Genomic DNA, 18,666 nt, shown 5'->3' on the forward strand with positions numbered 1-18,666 from the left:
CTGTATATTGCAATTTGGGCCTATTATAGTATCACTTTTGATGAGGCGGCAACTCATAAAATTTTATCAGAACCTATATTTAAAAAATATTTTGTTTAAGGAAAAGATTACTTTTATGAGCAAATGTGATGATCTTTTTTCTTGTCAGAGAAATATAGTTTATCATATAAGATCTAGAGAGGCGCTTAGTATGTTTTTTGTGTACTAGTGATGATATTATTGTGCCATTTTTTTGTTTTTTGTTTGTTGATAAGTTCAGGATCACAAACACGCTCACAACCTTCCTGTTCTTTCCTAAATTGGTGTGAAATTCATTAATTCTAGACCATACTCAAACAACTAGGAAGTTTTCTTGAAATTAATTGAGCACTTATATTTTCAAAGATGTTGCCTATTAGAAACTCCTCGTGTTGTTTAGACCCCATTTAATTCCTGCATAAATAAATTGATCACATTTTAAAACAAATACTTATTTTGTTCTCAATATACAGTTTTATTACTTATTATTCACATGATAATAATCGTTATAATTGATTTTTATATCTGTTCAAGAAAAACAAGACATCAAATAATTATTTTTTCAATAGAATGGATAAATTTCCATTTTACAATCATTGACAACACTATATCTCCTTCTAATGTTTGGATAATCATAACTTGCCCCATATAGCTGTAAGATAGTCATATACATCTTCTATACACAATATATCTAATCACCTATAGTCTGAACGTCTTATTAAGAAACGTGTAACAAAATCATTGCATTTAGTGAAACACGTAATCATCTGAGCATCATTTAAAACAAAAACTCAATATAGATAAAGGGTCCGGATCTAGTCAGAACGACGAATCATAAGAAAATTGTATGACTAGGCGGGGCTTCTTGTGAGGGCATATATTATCAATTGATTTCTTGAAAAGACTGTAGCTATACTTATTATGTTTCTTTGTACAATTTCTTTTTTCTTGCTTGTACCCCCCTTTCATTAAACGATGATTATAAGTTTCTTTATATGTTTCTTCGTATAAATTTCTAGTAGTCTGAACTGGCTATTAGACTCGTTCAACATTCTTTGACCTAATATACGAAAAAAAATTCAAGAGGTCACTGTGAAAAAGATCATAGAGGAATATATTGACATAGAGTATAGGTTTAATACCCAGTAAGCCTGAAAATTGACTCTGACGTGTTGACATGCCGACATGTAGATGTAACATTAAATTCCATTGATATCTAATTTGAATATCGGATCAAAATAATAGTAATTGATTTAGACAAGGCTGAACAAATTATTAAAATAATTGACCTCTTTAAACATGCAGATTGTGTAATTATATTAATCATTCGTATACAAATTGGCAAGCATAAAAAGAACACATTCCTTTTTCCAATTTGTATTTAATCGAGAGGCGATAGGCGCGATACTGAACTTAGTGGTGAAGTAGTGGACTTACACACATAACCTGGAGGTCCCATATTTGAAACCATGTTGATGCTCTAGTGCCCTTTTGTATAAAAAGTATTATTCCTTATTACCAATTCCCTCAGGGAGGAATCCACTAGCTGCTTGCTTATACTTACAAGCAAGGACATGCTTTCTTAGCAGTCAAGTATTAAACACAAACCATCACACCACCAATGTTATAATCAAAGAAAAGATATAGAGAGAAACATCTTGCAAGTTCTCAAGTGAATGTGTTAAATAATTGAATAATTGTTGCTTCAGAATTCATACACTCGCTCTTCCAAGTAGTGATGCCATTTAAGTTTGTCATGTTTCCATTCCTTGTTATAGCTAAACATCAAATCACACAGTGCCTGTGTGTTTCGAAAAGATAATGTATAAAAGCATGTATATGTATATTTTGTAAAACCATAAAACTTATGCAACATAAATTGAGAAAGTAATAAAGTTATAGCTCTGAATTTTCTAAAACATGAGACCATAAAATGTTCTAAATACTTTTCTTACTGCAATGGAAATACATTTGTTCATACATGTATAATACTCTTTGTGTATTGCCTTTAGTAGCATAATAGTACTCGGCTACTTGCAGCACACACAACGCATATCTTATGTGATGTTACATGTTACATGTAGCACTCTGACGGTCAATATTATATCAATAATGATGGTAACGAAGGGGAAGGGGGAGGGGGAGTGGGAGGGGAGGGGAGGGGAGGGGAGGGGGGGAGGGGGGGGGGAGGTCTTTCACTCCATCCGATTAATGAAACTTATAAATACAATAAATATGTGGGGTGGGACATAAATGAAGCAGGTACAGTGTACATGTTAAAGGAGGTTGAAGTTATGTATACCCCTCCTCCCATTTTCTTTTCACTTTTTTCACTCAATCCTTGTTACAAAAAACATTCATTTTAAAGCGATACTGAACTGATGAACTTTCTGCCCTAGCGTAGTTTATTGCACAGCGCCATCTCTTGGTCAACTTGCCAACAGTGAGTAACACAGTACCTAATTTCCACTTTGTAGAAAGAGGATTCAATCCAGGAACCAGCAGGGCAGCTAAGGAAGCAGCAGTTACGGGACCATACTGCTAAAGCTGACCTGAGATGGCGCTAGAGGGGACTTTGCAGTGTGCGTCTAGTACGGCTTTAAAACAGTGCATATCTTACAAAATTCTGAGCAGACTTATAGCTAACATTCAATTGGAAATACATGAATGGCCTTTTTAAGATCTATGATTTTTAATGATTCTCTTTTATTTCAACGATAACACCATAGTCATGTAAATGTCTTAATAATGGCAATTGGATATATAATTTATTATGACAGACATTTCATCTCTCGATAAAATAGCTCAGAAATCACACAAAATATACTTGATTCAACCCAACTCAATGATGTTTCTTGTACATTGTTATTTTGAGTACCTTCTAAGCTGTATTAATCAAAACAATACCAATTCTAAAATATATTCCACAATACTGCAACTTTATCGTGTATACCACAATCGTAATTCTTAAATAATTACTGCATACATACCAGCAAAGCCTGTGAAGCAGAATATTTGTAATTCATTCATTCATTCATAATGGTTTTATCTGTGTATTCACGAAAGACAGGACAATACACAAAATGCATTTGGAATTTTACTTCTTGAAAAAGAGCATACAAAATTCAAATGGTGAATATCTTAGTTGTGACATACACCTGTAAAGTTCATCTTAAAACAGTAGGACAGGAATCTATACTTATTATTGTCTCTTTACGTTTGATCAAATTATCGAAACAAGTACCGTAAGTAGAAAGCGGTTTCATATTTAAATAACCCTATAGCACCTTCAGGTTACGTGTACTGTAGCCAGTTACTCACTGTAGGAAACCTTAACTGTAGACCACTTTGCAATCACTTTAAGATATATATCGAAAGAGTTGATGTTTCATACATAGTAATAGCAGAGGATATTTCTGAAGGAACCATACATGGACGTAAAACCATACCATCTTTTATTCATCCACAATCTTATTAGACTTGATTGGGAGAGTGAAACTTGACAATATAAAACCATACCAGAATCTACATACGCACAACAAATCAACATATATATAGATAAAACAAACCATTATTGTGAAAGACATATATACTGTGAACCTTTCTAATAGCAATTTTGATATAATAATAGAGATAGATATCTGAATTGCAAAAACTCATATACACAAAAGGAATGATAATCATAGCTTTACTTTGATAAAATGATATGTTGCTCCTGATGAGATAAGTGTATATATTTAAACCAAAGTACCCAAAACATAGAAATAATGTGCATAAATACAGTAACTCCATTTCACTCTGCTTCTTATTCTACTACTACCTGTTTATATATTCATTCAATCTTATTCTTCCACAAACAGACACTTTTCATACTAGCATCATCATTTGAACATAAAGTATATTCAAAATTTGTATCACAAAATCTCTACATTGTTTACATTGTGAATAGTACAGGTTCAGGGAATACCTGTCTTATAGTCTGTATTGAGCCACTCATATACTTTAATAATAATAATAATAATAATAGCACTCATGTGTGTCAGACTTGAAATTCCTGGCACTCCACAAATATTTCTAGTTTCACTAGAACATTTTAGTCCAATACTACCGTTCCTCTCTAGACATATCAGCTAGGGAAGGTTCTGGTTCAGTCTGAAGTGATATCCAATACTACCAGTAATTGATATAATCCTATTTAAACAGGACCATTCCTCTTTAGAACTTTCAGCTACCAGTAGGTAAAGTCTGAAGTGATATCTAGGCAAGTAGTGCATACGCAGCATCCGTTGTGCTGACTGCTTGGAATGTAGCGGTGAAGGCTCTCCGACTTGCTTCATCGATTACCTGAAGAGAGAATTTAAATATGTTCACATGAAGTGGTGACTAAAAAAGGTTTGATTGTTTTAATAATGTTCTTCTTTTCTCTATTTCTATACATGTCTAGATTCATTGATTGGACAGCATTTATCAGTGGTATTACACTTTAATGCAGTTTGAAAGACATGCAACAATGGACCTGTACATGGGGTGTATTCATAAAACTAATTACAATATTCTGAATACTGCACTCTTTTTATAATTTTGTTTTTCTATCTTTCTCTTATCTATACTGCATGTAATTTATCGCAAGGGAGGAGAATTAGAATTATTACCAAGATTGCTTTACATTCTCTTCCACAATAGGGACCCTCTTACATAATGCACAAACTTAAAATAAAATGATCAGTAAGTAAAGCCCATTCTCTTCCACAATAGGGACCCTCTTACATAATGCACAAACTTAAAATAAAATGATCAGTAAGTAAAGCCCATCATCATAAATCTCCCCCAGAAGAACATTTTTGAGAGTCACATGCAGCTTGAATCATTTTCCACTAGTAATTTATCGCAAGGGAGGAGAATTAGAATTATTATCAAGATTGCTTTACATCCTCTTCCACAATAGGGACCCTCTTACATAATGCACAAACTTAAAATGAAATAATCAGTAAGTAAAGCCCATCATCATAAATCTCCCCCGGAAGAACATTTTTGAGAGTCACATGCAGTTTGAATCATTTTCCACTAGGCCACTTGCCACTAAAGATCTAGATGTGTAAACACATTGTAAATTAAACGAAGTCCGGTGTAAGTGAATTATGAAGCAATGTACAAGGAGACTGCTGAATACATGTCTTTAAAGCAGATCAAAGCAAAGCATATCTCACCTGAGTATTGTAGAAATCCTTGGCTGCAAGGATAAAGTACTTGCGATCCACAGGCTCCAACTTGCCCATCCTATTAATGACATGACTCAGTCTGATCATAGGTTAAAGGTCAAGGAATATAAATATAGACTCTATGACAACAACAACGGGACTGCAAGCATATCGACCTATGTTAGAGAGCCCTTCAGTATCAGCACCTCTCAATGCATGATTATGTTCTTGTTCAAGCAATGCTGATGTGCAATGATATACTGTCTAATGTCTTTACGTTTTGTAAATTATGCATTGTCAAAATACCATTGTTATTGTGAAAGATGATACAGTAGCAATAAAAAAAATTCACCTACTTCACCTATCATTGTACCTCTCTGAGAACAAAATAGGCATTTACAATGACAAGAGCATGCTTCATGACTTTGAATATTCTTGGAATATTACGATGAGAAAAAGGCCTGTAGTTAAAGGTCAATTGATGTTTACAACCTTTAACCTTTGACCTGACAATTTCCAAAATGTGAGCACTCGTCTCCCTACAGTGATCCATAAGTTCAGAGCTAAAATTGCTTCAAACAGTCATTGATTTGGCTGTCTAGGTTTTTAAAAGAACCTTAATTTCATGTATATATTCTCTTACTGACCCGTGACATTTGACCTTTTACCCCAAAATCTTATCATTTGTTGAAAGGATACAAGGCCCTGAGCCATTTGTTTGTGGAGGCACTGATGAAGAAGCATGTCAGACTCCAGATCGCCATGGCAACCGGTGTACGCTGGGTGAAGTTTGAGAGTGACAGCATCACCCAGTCACGGACAGACTGGGTCTGACCATTCCGGTGGAGGTTACCAAAGACCTGCAACATGAAGGAATAGAGGTCAATAATTGTTATGTTGTTGATGAATTACCTCACAGGGAATAGTCACTTTGGCTCGTGTTCTTAAAGGAAGATCAAGTTAAACCTGGTTTTCAAGCATACCAATCACCAAAACATGTTTTGCTCTTGATGTAATGGGTTCCATGTGGCTACACTGTATTCAAAATATAAGCTTCTAATATACACCTACACAAAGAGATATTGCAGTTAAAATATACTTTCAGTAAACATAAAAAAGACTTATTGAGTAGACTAGTCGAGGCATTCATATATGCATGCATGCATAGCAGAGGGTGAATACGAAAGCCAAGGCAGACAGCAGGAGGCTTTATGTGATTCTCTATTTCTTCATATCCCTTTACTGTTAACCTATAGAGCACCAGGTTGAGTGTATGTAGTTTGATTTTATTCATTCTAGCTGTGCACAGATTAATTTTTCAGGCAAATGGTAAACTCTAACTTTTACCAAATGCCCTGATTTATTAAACAACTAGATGGAATTTTGACTGCGCGCAGTCGAAAATGATGCCTCCGCCATAGAGCAATTTAAACAAGTTTGGAGTTTAAATCTCCAGTGGTTCTTGAGATATCATGATAACAATCTCAATGTATGGAATTTCATAAGTTGACCTCTGTGACCCTTGACCTTTGACCTACGTGCTCCAAAATCTAATCAGATTGTCTTCCTATGGTGATACACACTATCATTAAGTTTGAAGTTTAAATCTCCAGTGGTTCTTGAGATATTATGATATGGTGATACATACTATCATTAAGTTTGAAGTGAAAATTCTCCGGTGGTTCTTGAGATATCGCGATAACGATCTCAATGTATGGAATTTCATAAGTTGACCTCTGTGACCCTTGACCTTTGACCTACATGCTCCAAAATCTAATCAGATTGTCTTCCTATGGTATTACACACTATCATTAAGTTTGAAGTTTAAATCTCCAGTGGTTCTTGAGATATTATGATAACAATCTCAATGTATGGAATTTCATAAGTTGACCTCTGTGACCCTTGACCTTTGACCTACGTGCTCCAAAATCTATTCAGATCGTCTTCCTATGGTGATACATACTATCCTTAAGTTTGAAGTTTTTACATCTCCAGTGGTTCTTGAGATATCATGATAACAATCTCAATGTATGGAATTTCATAAGTTGACCTCTATGACCCTTGACCTTTGACCTACGTGCTCCAAAATGTAATCAGATTGTTTTCCTATAGTGATACACACTATCACTAAGTTTGAAGTTTAAATCTCCAGTGGTTCTTGAGATATCATGATACCAATCTCAATGTATGGAATTTCATAAGTTGACCTCTGTGACCCTTGACCTTTGACATACGTGCTCCAAAATCTAATCAGATCGTCTTCCTATGGTGATACATACTATCCTTAAGTTTGAAGTTTAAATCTCAAATGGTTCTTGAGATATCGCGCTAACAAACTCAATACAAGGAATTTCATAAGTTGACCTCTGTGACCTGTGACCTTTGACCTACGTACTCCAAAATCTAATCAGATCGTCTTCCTATGGTGATAAATACTATTCCCGAGTCTTAAGTTTAAATCTTAAATGGTTCTTGAGATATTGTGATAACGGTCAAACGGGACGGACGTACGGACGTACGGACGGACAACCCGAAAACATGATGCCTCCGGCACCACCTTCGGTGGCGGAGGCATAAAAAGTGTCCTATATTCTGTACAAATCATTAAAATTTTTACAACAAAATGAAATCATGAAACGAATAAGAGAGAAATTGATCTCTCAATCGCATGATTTCTGTTTAGTTACAGATAATTGTGAAGTAAAAGATATTTGTTTTCTTTTCTATCATGTAGAAAAGATGCTATATAAATTAGTACAACAATTATCATTTCACTAATAAATGAGAAGGATAAGATTCCATTGTGACCGACCTTGAAGACGACGGTAGCCATGAGCTGGGGATGAGGTTGTTGATTGGAAAGGAACTCTCCTATCACCTTATTCATGATGTCCTGAGGTGGGAAGAAGTCATTCAGGAATGGAGGAAGGATGAACGCAACGGCCTTCGCTTCTGATGGGTATCCCTTCCGTATTCTGTAATTGGAAGTTTGGAGGTTCATTGATCAACATTTCAATCGTGATGATACATGTATGCTGAAGAACTCACCACAACAATTTTCAAACAGCTGTTGTTTTTCACATTCCTTTGTAACTTTTTTGGTTAAATCATCGTTGTCATATATGTGACCTGCTATGGCAAAACCCAACACTTCATGGTAAAAATGAAAATTGAGTTCTTGGTGTCATTGGAAAGAGTAAGGTATGACCTTTAATATGATACCTCATTTAAAGAAATTGATTCAAATTTGACAAAGTTATTGTCATTTTTGTGATTTCAATCACCGGAAGTTAATTATGAGATATTGAGGTTTAAAGTTAAGAATTTGGTTCAATTTTCACACAAAAAACATGCACACATTCACTCCATAGCAACGGCATCAACCAAACAAGCTAAAGTCTTGTAATTTTTCAGGCATACTTGACACATACCCAACTTACATTTCTGTTAAAACCATTAGATTTGAATAAATATTAATAAAGTTATGATAATTTTTAAAAACAATAGAAAACAAAAGAATTTCAAAGTTTTTGTTATACTAGGCAAAGTTGCTGGGAAAACGATTCCACGGTTTATTATGTTTCATCAGTACAAAATTGTTCTCGTACACAAAATAATAGCAGGTTACATCAATGTTGCAATAATAAAATGTAATAATGCATTTTCTTAAAATTTATGCTTAATAATAGGCCTATTACAAAACCAGATGTAATAAAAATGATTTTTTTTTTTTTTAAATATATTAAAAAAAAGATTGCAATAAAGTGAAATAACAAATTGCGTTGAACTTGAAACCCGACAGAATCTGTTTTTTAAATGATAATTACTGGAACACAAGAAGCGAGTTCAAAATGATTTATATTTTGTCATATTTAATAAAAGCTATGATAAAAATCATTAGTCTTAATCAAGGCTATTTGAGATTAAAAAAAACAAAAAAAACTTATAAGTCACTCGACAACAGATAACCTATAATTCATGTATTGTAAAAAATATCCTGGTACATTAAGGAATGTACAATAAAGTAACAGTTGAGACAATTTGACAGAACTATTGTCTTCTTGAGATAGAGATTAATAATGCAAAAATATCAATTTCAGTCAATCAGTATCAGATATAAAATAATTATATTCTTTCATTATCAACGTAAAGAAAAAACAATAACGAATCCCATAAAAAATGCAATCTGACTAGTGACTACACTAATCATGAACTATTATGCATTAGTGCCCAAGAATTAATGATGTACAGTTTTGAATCTTTTGAGTTATCTCGTTTCATACAAAATTCACAGCCGAAGAGATCAATAGTATGTACATAGGATAGACATTGTTAATGTCAATCTAACAAAAACCTTTACAAATAGAAACATATGGCAGTGGCCAAACACCGATAATTTAGTGCTGATGTTAAGTGCTGATATGCATCAAGCTTAGAATAAATGAACACATGGAACTATTATATTGCTGAACTGAAATGGCAGAAACTATAGTGGACAAAGTGACTGCTACTTATTACATGTAGACAGAAAAAATACTTTGTACACTTCAATGCTGAATACGTCCTGGAGGAATTTAAGTACCTAAAGTTTATGGTTTGACCCAAGCTATTACATTGCTGAACTGAAATGGCAGAAACTATAGTGGACAAAGTGACTGCTACTTATTACATGTAGACAGAAAAAATACTTTGTACACTTCAATGCTGAATACGTCCTAGAGGAATTTAAGTACCTAAAGTTTATGGTTTGACCCAAGCTACTCTGGTGCTGGACATACCAAGTCCCTAGTCTCTGGCGTACAGAACTCTCTGATCTGCTCATACAAATATTTCCTGCGACTGGCATCAAGTCCTGCAGGTTGGATGAGTGGAGGAAGTGTTGGTGGAGGTGACGAGCGAGCAAGGTCAAACATCTCTTCAGCACTGTCAGACTTTTCCTTGTAAAACACTCTACCAGGATGATCTTCAGTAACTCTGAAGTGTCTGGCGAATGTTATACGAGGAAATCGTTTGAAGTGTTTGCCAAGATGGTTGGACCAGTCGTACACCTTCACAAACACATCCCCCTTCTCATTTCCAACGAGCTGTGGAATATTGACCCCTGACACAGTAGAAGAATCTACAACATTAACTATGTCCTGGAGGCAGGAGACTTTGGTCTTGCGGTACCTTTGTTTGAGGAGGCCAAAGCACCAGTCAGGGGCGAATTTAGTATGTCCCACTGGCAAAAATGAAATTGAGACAGATTTGTGGAGATTACTCTCCACACGCCAACAGAGATATTGGAGCATGGTGTTATTCTTATTCTGTCCAGCACAGTTATCAGCATTGAAGTGCACATGTTGTTCTCCAATCCCGTAGTTTTCCAGAAAATGGTGGATGTAGCTTACAACAACATTGGCTCCTTTACCACAGCTGACGCCCTCATCTGCAAGGTAATTAACTTGAGCAGGCAGACCCTCTGCAGCCATGCCAAAGATGTGGCACTTTCTTTGTGTACGGAAATACGAAGGGCCAGGTTGTTGGGGGTCAGCTGGATAATGCACTTGCTGTGCAAAGTCGAAGCTGTAATGAAAAACTACAGGCTTGGAGTTCGCAGCATTTTTCCCTAGCTTCTTGATAGAATGCTCTCTCGCGACTGCCTTTGAGGCTTGACAGGCTGTCCTGTAGGCATCCCGCTCTCTCTGGGCCTCCAGAAGATGCTCCTCCTGCCTCCTGAGTGCCTCTGTCTTCTCTTCATCAGGAACATTGACCTGCAGACATGAGGGAAAAAGCAAAACAAAACAAAAATCTCCTGATTAGTCGAATTTTCTCATCTACTATTTTTCTTTACAAATTAAATATTTTTTGTTACACTACAAAGTAGATCATTCTCAAATGGAAAACACCAGCTCACAATAAAGTAAAAGTTGGTTGACTTGGAAGAAGAAAAGAGTAAATGTATTGTAGCAAATTTCATTTCATTAAAACACCTGAAATTTGGACAGAGCTTTGTAACGTTTTCCTAAGGATCCAAATTATAATATTGATTATGCTTGGTACATTAATAGCTACATACATGTATATTATAACTCTACGTGAAAATACTTTAGCACCATTGGGGGCAGCAGCGTAAAACAAAATGAAATTTAAAACAATCGGTATTTAGCCAACACACACCTGTCTGGTGATAAGGTTGTTGTTCTGCTGACATGTCCAGCAGAGATCCGTGGCCGGCTTGGCAACAACCACATAGGAGAGGAGGTCGCTCCACAGCTTACGGAAGGTAGACTCAGCTACGGGTCCATGCTCTGGAGCAGCATCTCTGTAGAGCCTCCACAGATGCGCCTTGGTGACGTAGGACGGCAGCAGTTTCACATCAGCCGATTTGAACCCTGGTATCCTGCCTGGTAGGTGAATGCAGTGTTCTGCGGTGAAATTCAAAATAAATTTGACGACCGCCTCTACCTGCTCTAGCTTGAGAAGTTTCTTGCCTCTCCGTCCTCCTGGAAAACAATGAACAAATATTGAACAAAAGTAAGATTTATTATGATCAGTATTGTGTCGGAATAGATTGAAACAGTAAGTAGAGGGATTAGATGTCAAGTTTTGAGTCCAGTTGTAGTGAAAATAACTGTCAAAAAAACCATCGCAATTAACCTTTGGTAGATTTACTATGACTAAATGCATCACAAAATGATAATACAAATTATTATGAAGTCACACCTGAAGATAATAATAATTCAATATAAATGTAATTAAAATAATGTTAACTTCCATTATAAATTTCATCATCTGTGAAAGGATAAGAAAACCACCTCACCTGACTTCTTTCTCCTTGGGATGAGTCCATTGCTGGCATACCACTTCTTGAGATTCGTAAACTTCTGTGGCCCAATCTCCATCAAGTAGAAAAACGTATATCTGCAGATCCGTTTCTGCCCATAGCAAAAATTCCGCATCCTTGTGTTTTTCCTCTCCGTTGGCTTAGATTTCTTCCCCTGGGTCATATTTCCATCATTGATGGAAGACGAAATGATACCCAGGAGAAGTAAATCCTTTTCGAACTCTGTGAGCTCTTTGGTTGAATATCTGAAATGGCAAAATAGAAATGAAAAATAATAATGCTACTAGTATCTACTTCCAATGATAATAATGATAATAAGAAAACCAAATGTCCAACTTGTTGTATTTTTTTCTTCATAAGATACCAGTAGACTGCAGTTTAGTGGTGAAGTATTTTATAAAAGCATACATATTCAGGGTCTACTGATTAATGCTGCAAAAAAGGAGAAAATCTAATTAGCTTAGAATAAATGTAACTATATTTTGCATTAAACTGCAGCTTGTACATAAACATCCAGTCCTTAGACATTATTTTAAAGAAATAGGAGTAAATAGTGACAGATCCAATCATACCTTATGGACTCTTGTTCGGCTACAGAGAATTGTTCTATACAGCGTCTTCCATTGAAGATACGGCGGTTGCATTTATTCACGCGATCCTTCAGCGGTTCCAGATCAAGATCTATTTGTTGGGCCAGATTTGTAGCCGCTGCCGCCTCCTCCTCCACGTCATCAATGACAGGACCCGGTCTCCGTATGACGCTTTCATTGTCACTTGACAAATCCATAGGCTCCTCTGCCTCATCGACCCAATCGCTTTCATCGCCGCTTTCATCGCGGCTTTCACAAGGCTCTGCTGGTCCTGGACCTGCCTCCTCGAACTCATCAGACTCTGTTAAGTACAATTATAAAATAGAGATTCAAAAACTAATATCAACAAGAAGTCTAGACTCCGCAGAGATTTTTTTTATCGGTATGAGAAGCTTCATAAATCATAATCTAATTTAATTATAAATTTTAATTAGAGTCTAGAATCTAGTGCACTTAAAATAAAGTAATCTTAGATTACTTTATTTTAAATCTAGCTTTTGTTGCTCGAAACAAGTCTTTAATAAATAATATGGGCGTAGACCTAATTAAGTAACTTGATTACCTTTTTAATAATGATAATATTAATAAACCTACCAGATTCAGAGTCGGAGCTAGGCCTAGGAGAAGAAGGAGTTCCTCTCTCGCCCGCGGCCAGGGGCTCGGTCGGGTTCGCGAAGTAGTCAGCCAAGTGTTCGGTCAAGCCATGCACGTCCATACCGCACGCCGATGCATCATTCAACAAAGAAGCGACGGTTTTATCCGTTAAATTCCTCTTTTTCCTCGACATTGTACTAGCCACTCGACGAATACACGTATTTCACTTGATATATGAAACTCTAGCTCATTAAAAACAAACTTCTGAACAAGTTTTCGAAGAAAAAGCTGGTGTTTCGATGCGAGAATTTGACCGCTGAACAATCACAACAACAAGGCAATGACGTCATGTGCGAATATTGGCGAATCAAGTGTCTGGATTTGGATCACGTGGCTGGCAACGGGCTTTTGTTTACGGCCTGCTTGACAGCTTATCGAAATGATGTCATCTTTTATGGCATTTTTCATTGGACAATTTTATTTAGGACCGCCCAATATAACCATATTTGGAATAACCGATCCTTTCTCGTTATTTTCGTACCAAGTACGTCAGGGATCGACTCAAACGTGATAAACTGAGAGGGAAAACAACAAGCGATGAATCGCGAACTTTCCCCTCTTTTGACCGCATTGTTTCAACTAATTTCACTGGACAATGGAGCACATGATTAGATACAAAATATAATTAAAAATACTTCTAGATCGTCTTTTGAGTTCATTTTTTCTCTAAATCAATTTATAAAAAATAGACTTTCTGACCATGCAAAAATCTCAGTTGATCCCTAAATTCGAAATTTCATGTTCAAACGGGCCTACAACACAATGGGATTTGCCGAGAAGCGTCGGGTTTTGCCGTAGCGGGTCACATATATGTCTTTGTTTTCAGTCATAGACATCCACTGAAAGTTTTAAAACTTGTTTACTTATAAAACAGTTAATCCTCCAATTACATGTATAAACCGAAAATAATTCATTTATTGTTTGGGCTTTGGGGGTGGGAAGGGGTGGGCCAGTGCATAATGACATACCTTTTGCTCTACTTTTACTAGATAAGATCATAAGACTTAATATTTCCATGTACTTGACTCATAATTGAAACTTGAAGAAAATCAAGAAACTATGTACAAATCAATGCTTCTACTTGTCACCTGCAACAATAGGTTCGATCCTTGGAGACATTCTTAAAAACAGCACTGCGATACTAGTCCTCTTTTTAAATATCAGTATATCTGTTCCAAAAGGAGCTAAATATATTTTTGTAACTTCGGAGAAAAAAGAAATTGTTTACCAGATTTTGTACAGGCATCTATTGAAAAGTGATATTAGAAGGTGCATTTTTTCATAATTGCTCCCAAAATTTATGTAAATAATTTTGTTGAAAGACGGGTACTTAAGTGTACAATGTTCTGATATCAATAACTCAATTTTCATCAAAAGTGGATTTAGCTCCTTTTGGAATTAAAGGAAACCAAAACCTTTATACTTAGTTACTTTTATTGTAAAGTTTAAGATATTTGAAAAATATCAGTGAAAATTTGAACAAAATCGGGCAAGGAATAAGGAAGTAAGAGCTTTTTTAAATTACTAGTCACTAGAGGGCGGTATTCAATTTGATGACATCATCTCTGAACAACTCTCCATGCCTTTTGTACATAAAATTTCACAATTTTTTTGTTTTCTTCATATTTATTTGTGTTCTTGATCCGACTTCATAACATGTGAAGTAGAATATCATTTTGCATTCTATATCTTGCTTTCAGGGGAGTACATTATCTCAATCACAAGAAAGAAGGAAAAACATGAAATTTGATGTACAAAAGGCATGGAGAGTTGTTTACAGATGATGTCATCAAATTGAATACCGCCCTCTAGTGACTAGTAATTTTAAAAAGCTCTTACTTCCTTAATCCTTGCCCGATTTTGTTCAAATTTTCACTGATATTTTTCAAACATCTTAAACTTTACAATAAAAGTAACTTAGTATGAAGGTTTTGGTTTCCTTTAAGCTCTTCATATATTGAAAGACTAACCTATCAAACATGATGGAGACTCTCTCCATGGCAAGTAGTATTTCTTCCGGGTCCTGGGGTTGCATCTGTTGGTGGATGTCATCATCATCTGACGAAACCCCTCTGCCATCTTCAGCAGTGTACATGCTTGTCAGCAGCAGACCTAATGCTGACAGGGCATGCATGGGGGAGGGCAGACACAACCTGGAAGAGCCAGATGCAAAATATTTAGTATACATTCCGATTCATAAGATAGTAAACATGTATGTTCCTTCAGAAAAGATGTAAACAATAGTAAGATGAATAAGACTGCACCTCTAATATGCCTCTGCCCTATATGTACATTCACTAATCCATAAACCTGTGACCTTTAACACCTGACCTCACAAATATAAATGCATTTCTTTTTGTTGTTGGTAGTTTTAAATACTTGAGCCCATCATCATCATCCTTGTCGCCATCGTCGTTGTCGTCGTCATCATCATCATCATCGTGATCTTCATCATCATCATCATCATCATCGTGATCATCATCATCATCTTTATCATCAACATCAACATCACCATCACCATCGTCATCTTCATCCTCATCCTCATCATCATCTTCGTCATCATCATCCTCGCGACCACCATCATCATCATCATTATGACTATCACCACCTTCCATTTCATCAACATCACCTTATCTCAAGATGTCTCACCTGTCAACGCTGAGCTTTTTGAGCATATCTCTCTCCTGAGAGCCCAGTGCATGAGCCACCAGCAGTCTCTCAAAGCCGACCATAATCGCATGGTAAACCAACCAGGATGTAGATTCATCGCTCATAAGCACCATCGTTACACATTGCTGAAAATGAAAACACAAGAGGGATTTTTTACAATCAGTCATAATGTACTTACATTTATGCATATCTTTTATTATCACTTTAAATGATATAAACGGACATTAAGTGTAATATAATTAATTATTTATATACAGCATTTTTTTTTTCTTTTGTTGATCCTAAATACTCTTCATCTTCCTCATCATAATCATGGTCATCATCGTTACCCACATCTATAAATATATATGTATAAATATGATCATTGATTTCATTGACATCATTATCATCACAAGAAGCTACTTGTATCAATCCCAAGAATATCGTGAAAACACAAAATATAAGTTAAGTATTCCACCGAACAGTTTATCTTACTACATGTCATCATCACTGTCATCATCATCATCATCATCATCATCTTCATCATTACCACCACCATCACTGCCATCACCATCTAACAGCAATCATCAAAATCATCCCTAATATCACCACAATCATCACCAGTACCATCATTTTCTTCATTATCATCACTACCATAATTACCAGCCACATCGTCCTCTTCCAATGCCCATCATCACCACCACCACCACCACCACCATACGTTATCACTTCCAACATCAAACCAACATCCTGATAAGAGAAGCTCAAATACATATCTGTACACTGTATCTTACCTGGAGAATGACTTTAGTGAAGTCTGATCCTGAAATCTGACAGCATCACCAAGCATCCTCATCACCACCAATCATCACCACCACCACCATATCTGATCACTTCTAACATTACATTATATCTGTACACTGTATCTAACCTGGAGAATGACTTTGGTGAAGTCTGATCCTGCTGTAAGATCAGAGTAGTACTCCATGATGTAAAACCCTACTGAGAGCATCACCAGGACATGCTTCTGACAAGCTGAACTACTGCTACTGCAAAATCAACGATATTATAAAATACATTTTAACAAATAGTTCCAACTCTTCACTTGCTTACATCAACAAATGGGACAAGCATCGGATTGCCACTGTTATTTTGTTCACACATAGAGTGTACAAGTTTATATATGTGTATCCTATACTCCAGACAATGTGGAAGTCCATGTTTTTAATCCACAGCAAATAAAAGAGTCACAAACTTTTTACATACAAGTAAGGCAGGTCGCAACAGTGAAAGATGGACCCGAGGCTTGAGTTGTGCATTTGTAACATATCCACGCTTTTCCAAAACATTAATTAGGAATCATGATTTCTGAGGAAGCAAATTATTTGCAATGGACTGCCAATAGAAAAGGTTTTCAAAACAGTCCCCTTGTATCAGACACACGTGTAATAGCTTCTTTTATCTCAACCCAAACAAATTATTTGAGAATTAAACATAGAATTTGAAAAATATACATATTTTCTTCTTTTTTTCTTCAGCCCTACATATAATGAAGCCCATTGGCTACGAAAGCAGGTAGCTCCTGTGAATAAAATAATTCAGTCGTAAATGGGCTATGTGTGTACTTTCTCAGAGTCTCTATTAAATAAAAGAAAGAAAGATAAATTGGGGGTCTTCAATTTCTATATTTTTTGTACGCTTCTGGTAATACCATTCTTCCCTTATTTATATGATATTAATGTAATTTCCTTTTGAAACTTTGTCATTCATAAGCCTTCACTTACTTTGAGATGGCCTTGATGTTCGTAGCGATATAATCGGTTACCATAGGAACAAAGACTTGGATATCCTCTACAGCATCCGACTCTAGGATGTAAAGCACCCCGTAGAGCGCCCCCACTCGGCTTGGAAGATGTGTGCTCCGTAACGTGACCTCAAGTAGCTTGCTGACCTTCTCAGAGACATCCTTGTCCTGTAACAGAAGCATGGGATGAGTTGATAGTAATAATGAATAATAATAATAATATAGGATATTTTTATAGCGTACGTATCCACCACCCAAAGTTCTAAAGGCGCTCTAATATTACCCCAGCTCTGCTAGGCTACCGTTTTTGGTGCACACAACATTTAAGGAACTCCCTTCTACGGCTACCCATTTATATGTATGGCGCAATACATATGCTGTGAATCATCATCATCAACACCTGGGTAGAGAGTGGCAAATGCAGATTAATGACTTGCCAAAGGACGTTAGTGCCGCAGAAGGACTTGAACCGCAAACCATGTAATCTACAGTCCAACAATGTATCCATTAGACCACGACACCTCTACTAAGTAGTTTTTTTTAACTTGCATCTTCGTGTGTAGTCATTGAGGCTACCCAAGAGAAACAGGGACAAATTGGTAACTGTAGACAGGTGGTTATTCAAGACATGTTCTACAACACATTTCTTTCTTGAGGGAGACAAAAAAATGACCACTAAGAACAGATGGCCTTTAATGAGAGGTGGCCACTAAGACAGTGTTGCCTGTACAGTGAAACCTGGCCATAAAGAATACCCAAGGGAGACGGTGGGTTGTCCTAATCTACAGGTTTAGTACATGTTTCAATGAGAAACCATTTACAGGGGGGAAAAAAATGTGGTCTTTCTATACAGGTGGTCGCTAAAGCAGGTTTGACTGTACTTGTCTTGGGCCCGCCTGTCAGTACAATCTACCCCACATCTACCCC

At 36.2% G+C, this 18,666-nt stretch overlaps 2 protein-coding genes across 2 annotated transcripts in view; both read right to left on the minus strand.

The window, feature by feature from the left end:
• Positions 1 to 4,130: 4,130 nt before the first annotated feature.
• Positions 4,131 to 18,666, minus strand: part of LOC591027 (huntingtin) — a 61,516-nt gene continuing 46,980 nt past the window's right edge. The window contains exons 51-58 of the mRNA XM_030985339.1: positions 17,720 to 17,907; positions 16,867 to 16,984; positions 15,936 to 16,081; positions 15,257 to 15,439; positions 8,029 to 8,191; positions 5,916 to 6,076; positions 5,226 to 5,316; positions 4,131 to 4,362 (exon numbers count right to left, since the gene is read on the minus strand). Of these exons, the coding sequence (XP_030841199.1) occupies positions 4,276 to 4,362; positions 5,226 to 5,316; positions 5,916 to 6,076; positions 8,029 to 8,191; positions 15,257 to 15,439; positions 15,936 to 16,081; positions 16,867 to 16,984; positions 17,720 to 17,907 (1,137 nt within the window). The 3' untranslated portion in view covers positions 4,131 to 4,275. The remainder of the gene's footprint in view (positions 4,363 to 5,225; positions 5,317 to 5,915; positions 6,077 to 8,028; positions 8,192 to 15,256; positions 15,440 to 15,935; positions 16,082 to 16,866; positions 16,985 to 17,719; positions 17,908 to 18,666) is intronic.
• LOC115923971 lies at positions 9,834 to 14,094 on the minus strand. The gene is made up of 5 exons (XM_030985340.1): positions 13,227 to 14,094; positions 12,615 to 12,933; positions 12,019 to 12,287; positions 11,376 to 11,701; positions 9,834 to 10,969 (listed from the first exon to the last, which is right to left on the minus strand). The coding sequence occupies exons 1-5, from the start codon at positions 13,417 to 13,419 to the stop codon at positions 9,974 to 9,976; spliced, it is 2,103 nt and encodes a 700-aa protein (XP_030841200.1). The 5' UTR covers positions 13,420 to 14,094; the 3' UTR covers positions 9,834 to 9,973.

The sequence above is a fragment of the Strongylocentrotus purpuratus genome, unplaced genomic scaffold, assembly GCF_000002235.5.
Source record: "Strongylocentrotus purpuratus isolate Spur 01 unplaced genomic scaffold, Spur_5.0 spur5_scaffold_15, whole genome shotgun sequence".
NCBI classification, from domain to species: Eukaryota; Metazoa; Echinodermata; class Echinoidea; order Camarodonta; family Strongylocentrotidae; genus Strongylocentrotus; species Strongylocentrotus purpuratus.

Coding starts and splice junctions, on each gene's coding strand:
- LOC115923971 (XM_030985340.1), bottom strand. CDS start 13,419: ATGTCGAGGAAAAAGAGGAATTTAACGGATAAAACCGTCGCTTCTTTG. Junction 12,934..13,226: donor TAGCTCCGACTCTGAATCTG/GTAGGTTTATTA, acceptor TGTACTTAACAG/AGTCTGATGAGTTCGAGGAG. Junction 11,702..12,018: donor CCCAAGGAGAAAGAAGTCAG/GTGAGGTGGTTT, acceptor ATTGTTTTCCAG/GAGGACGGAGAGGCAAGAAA.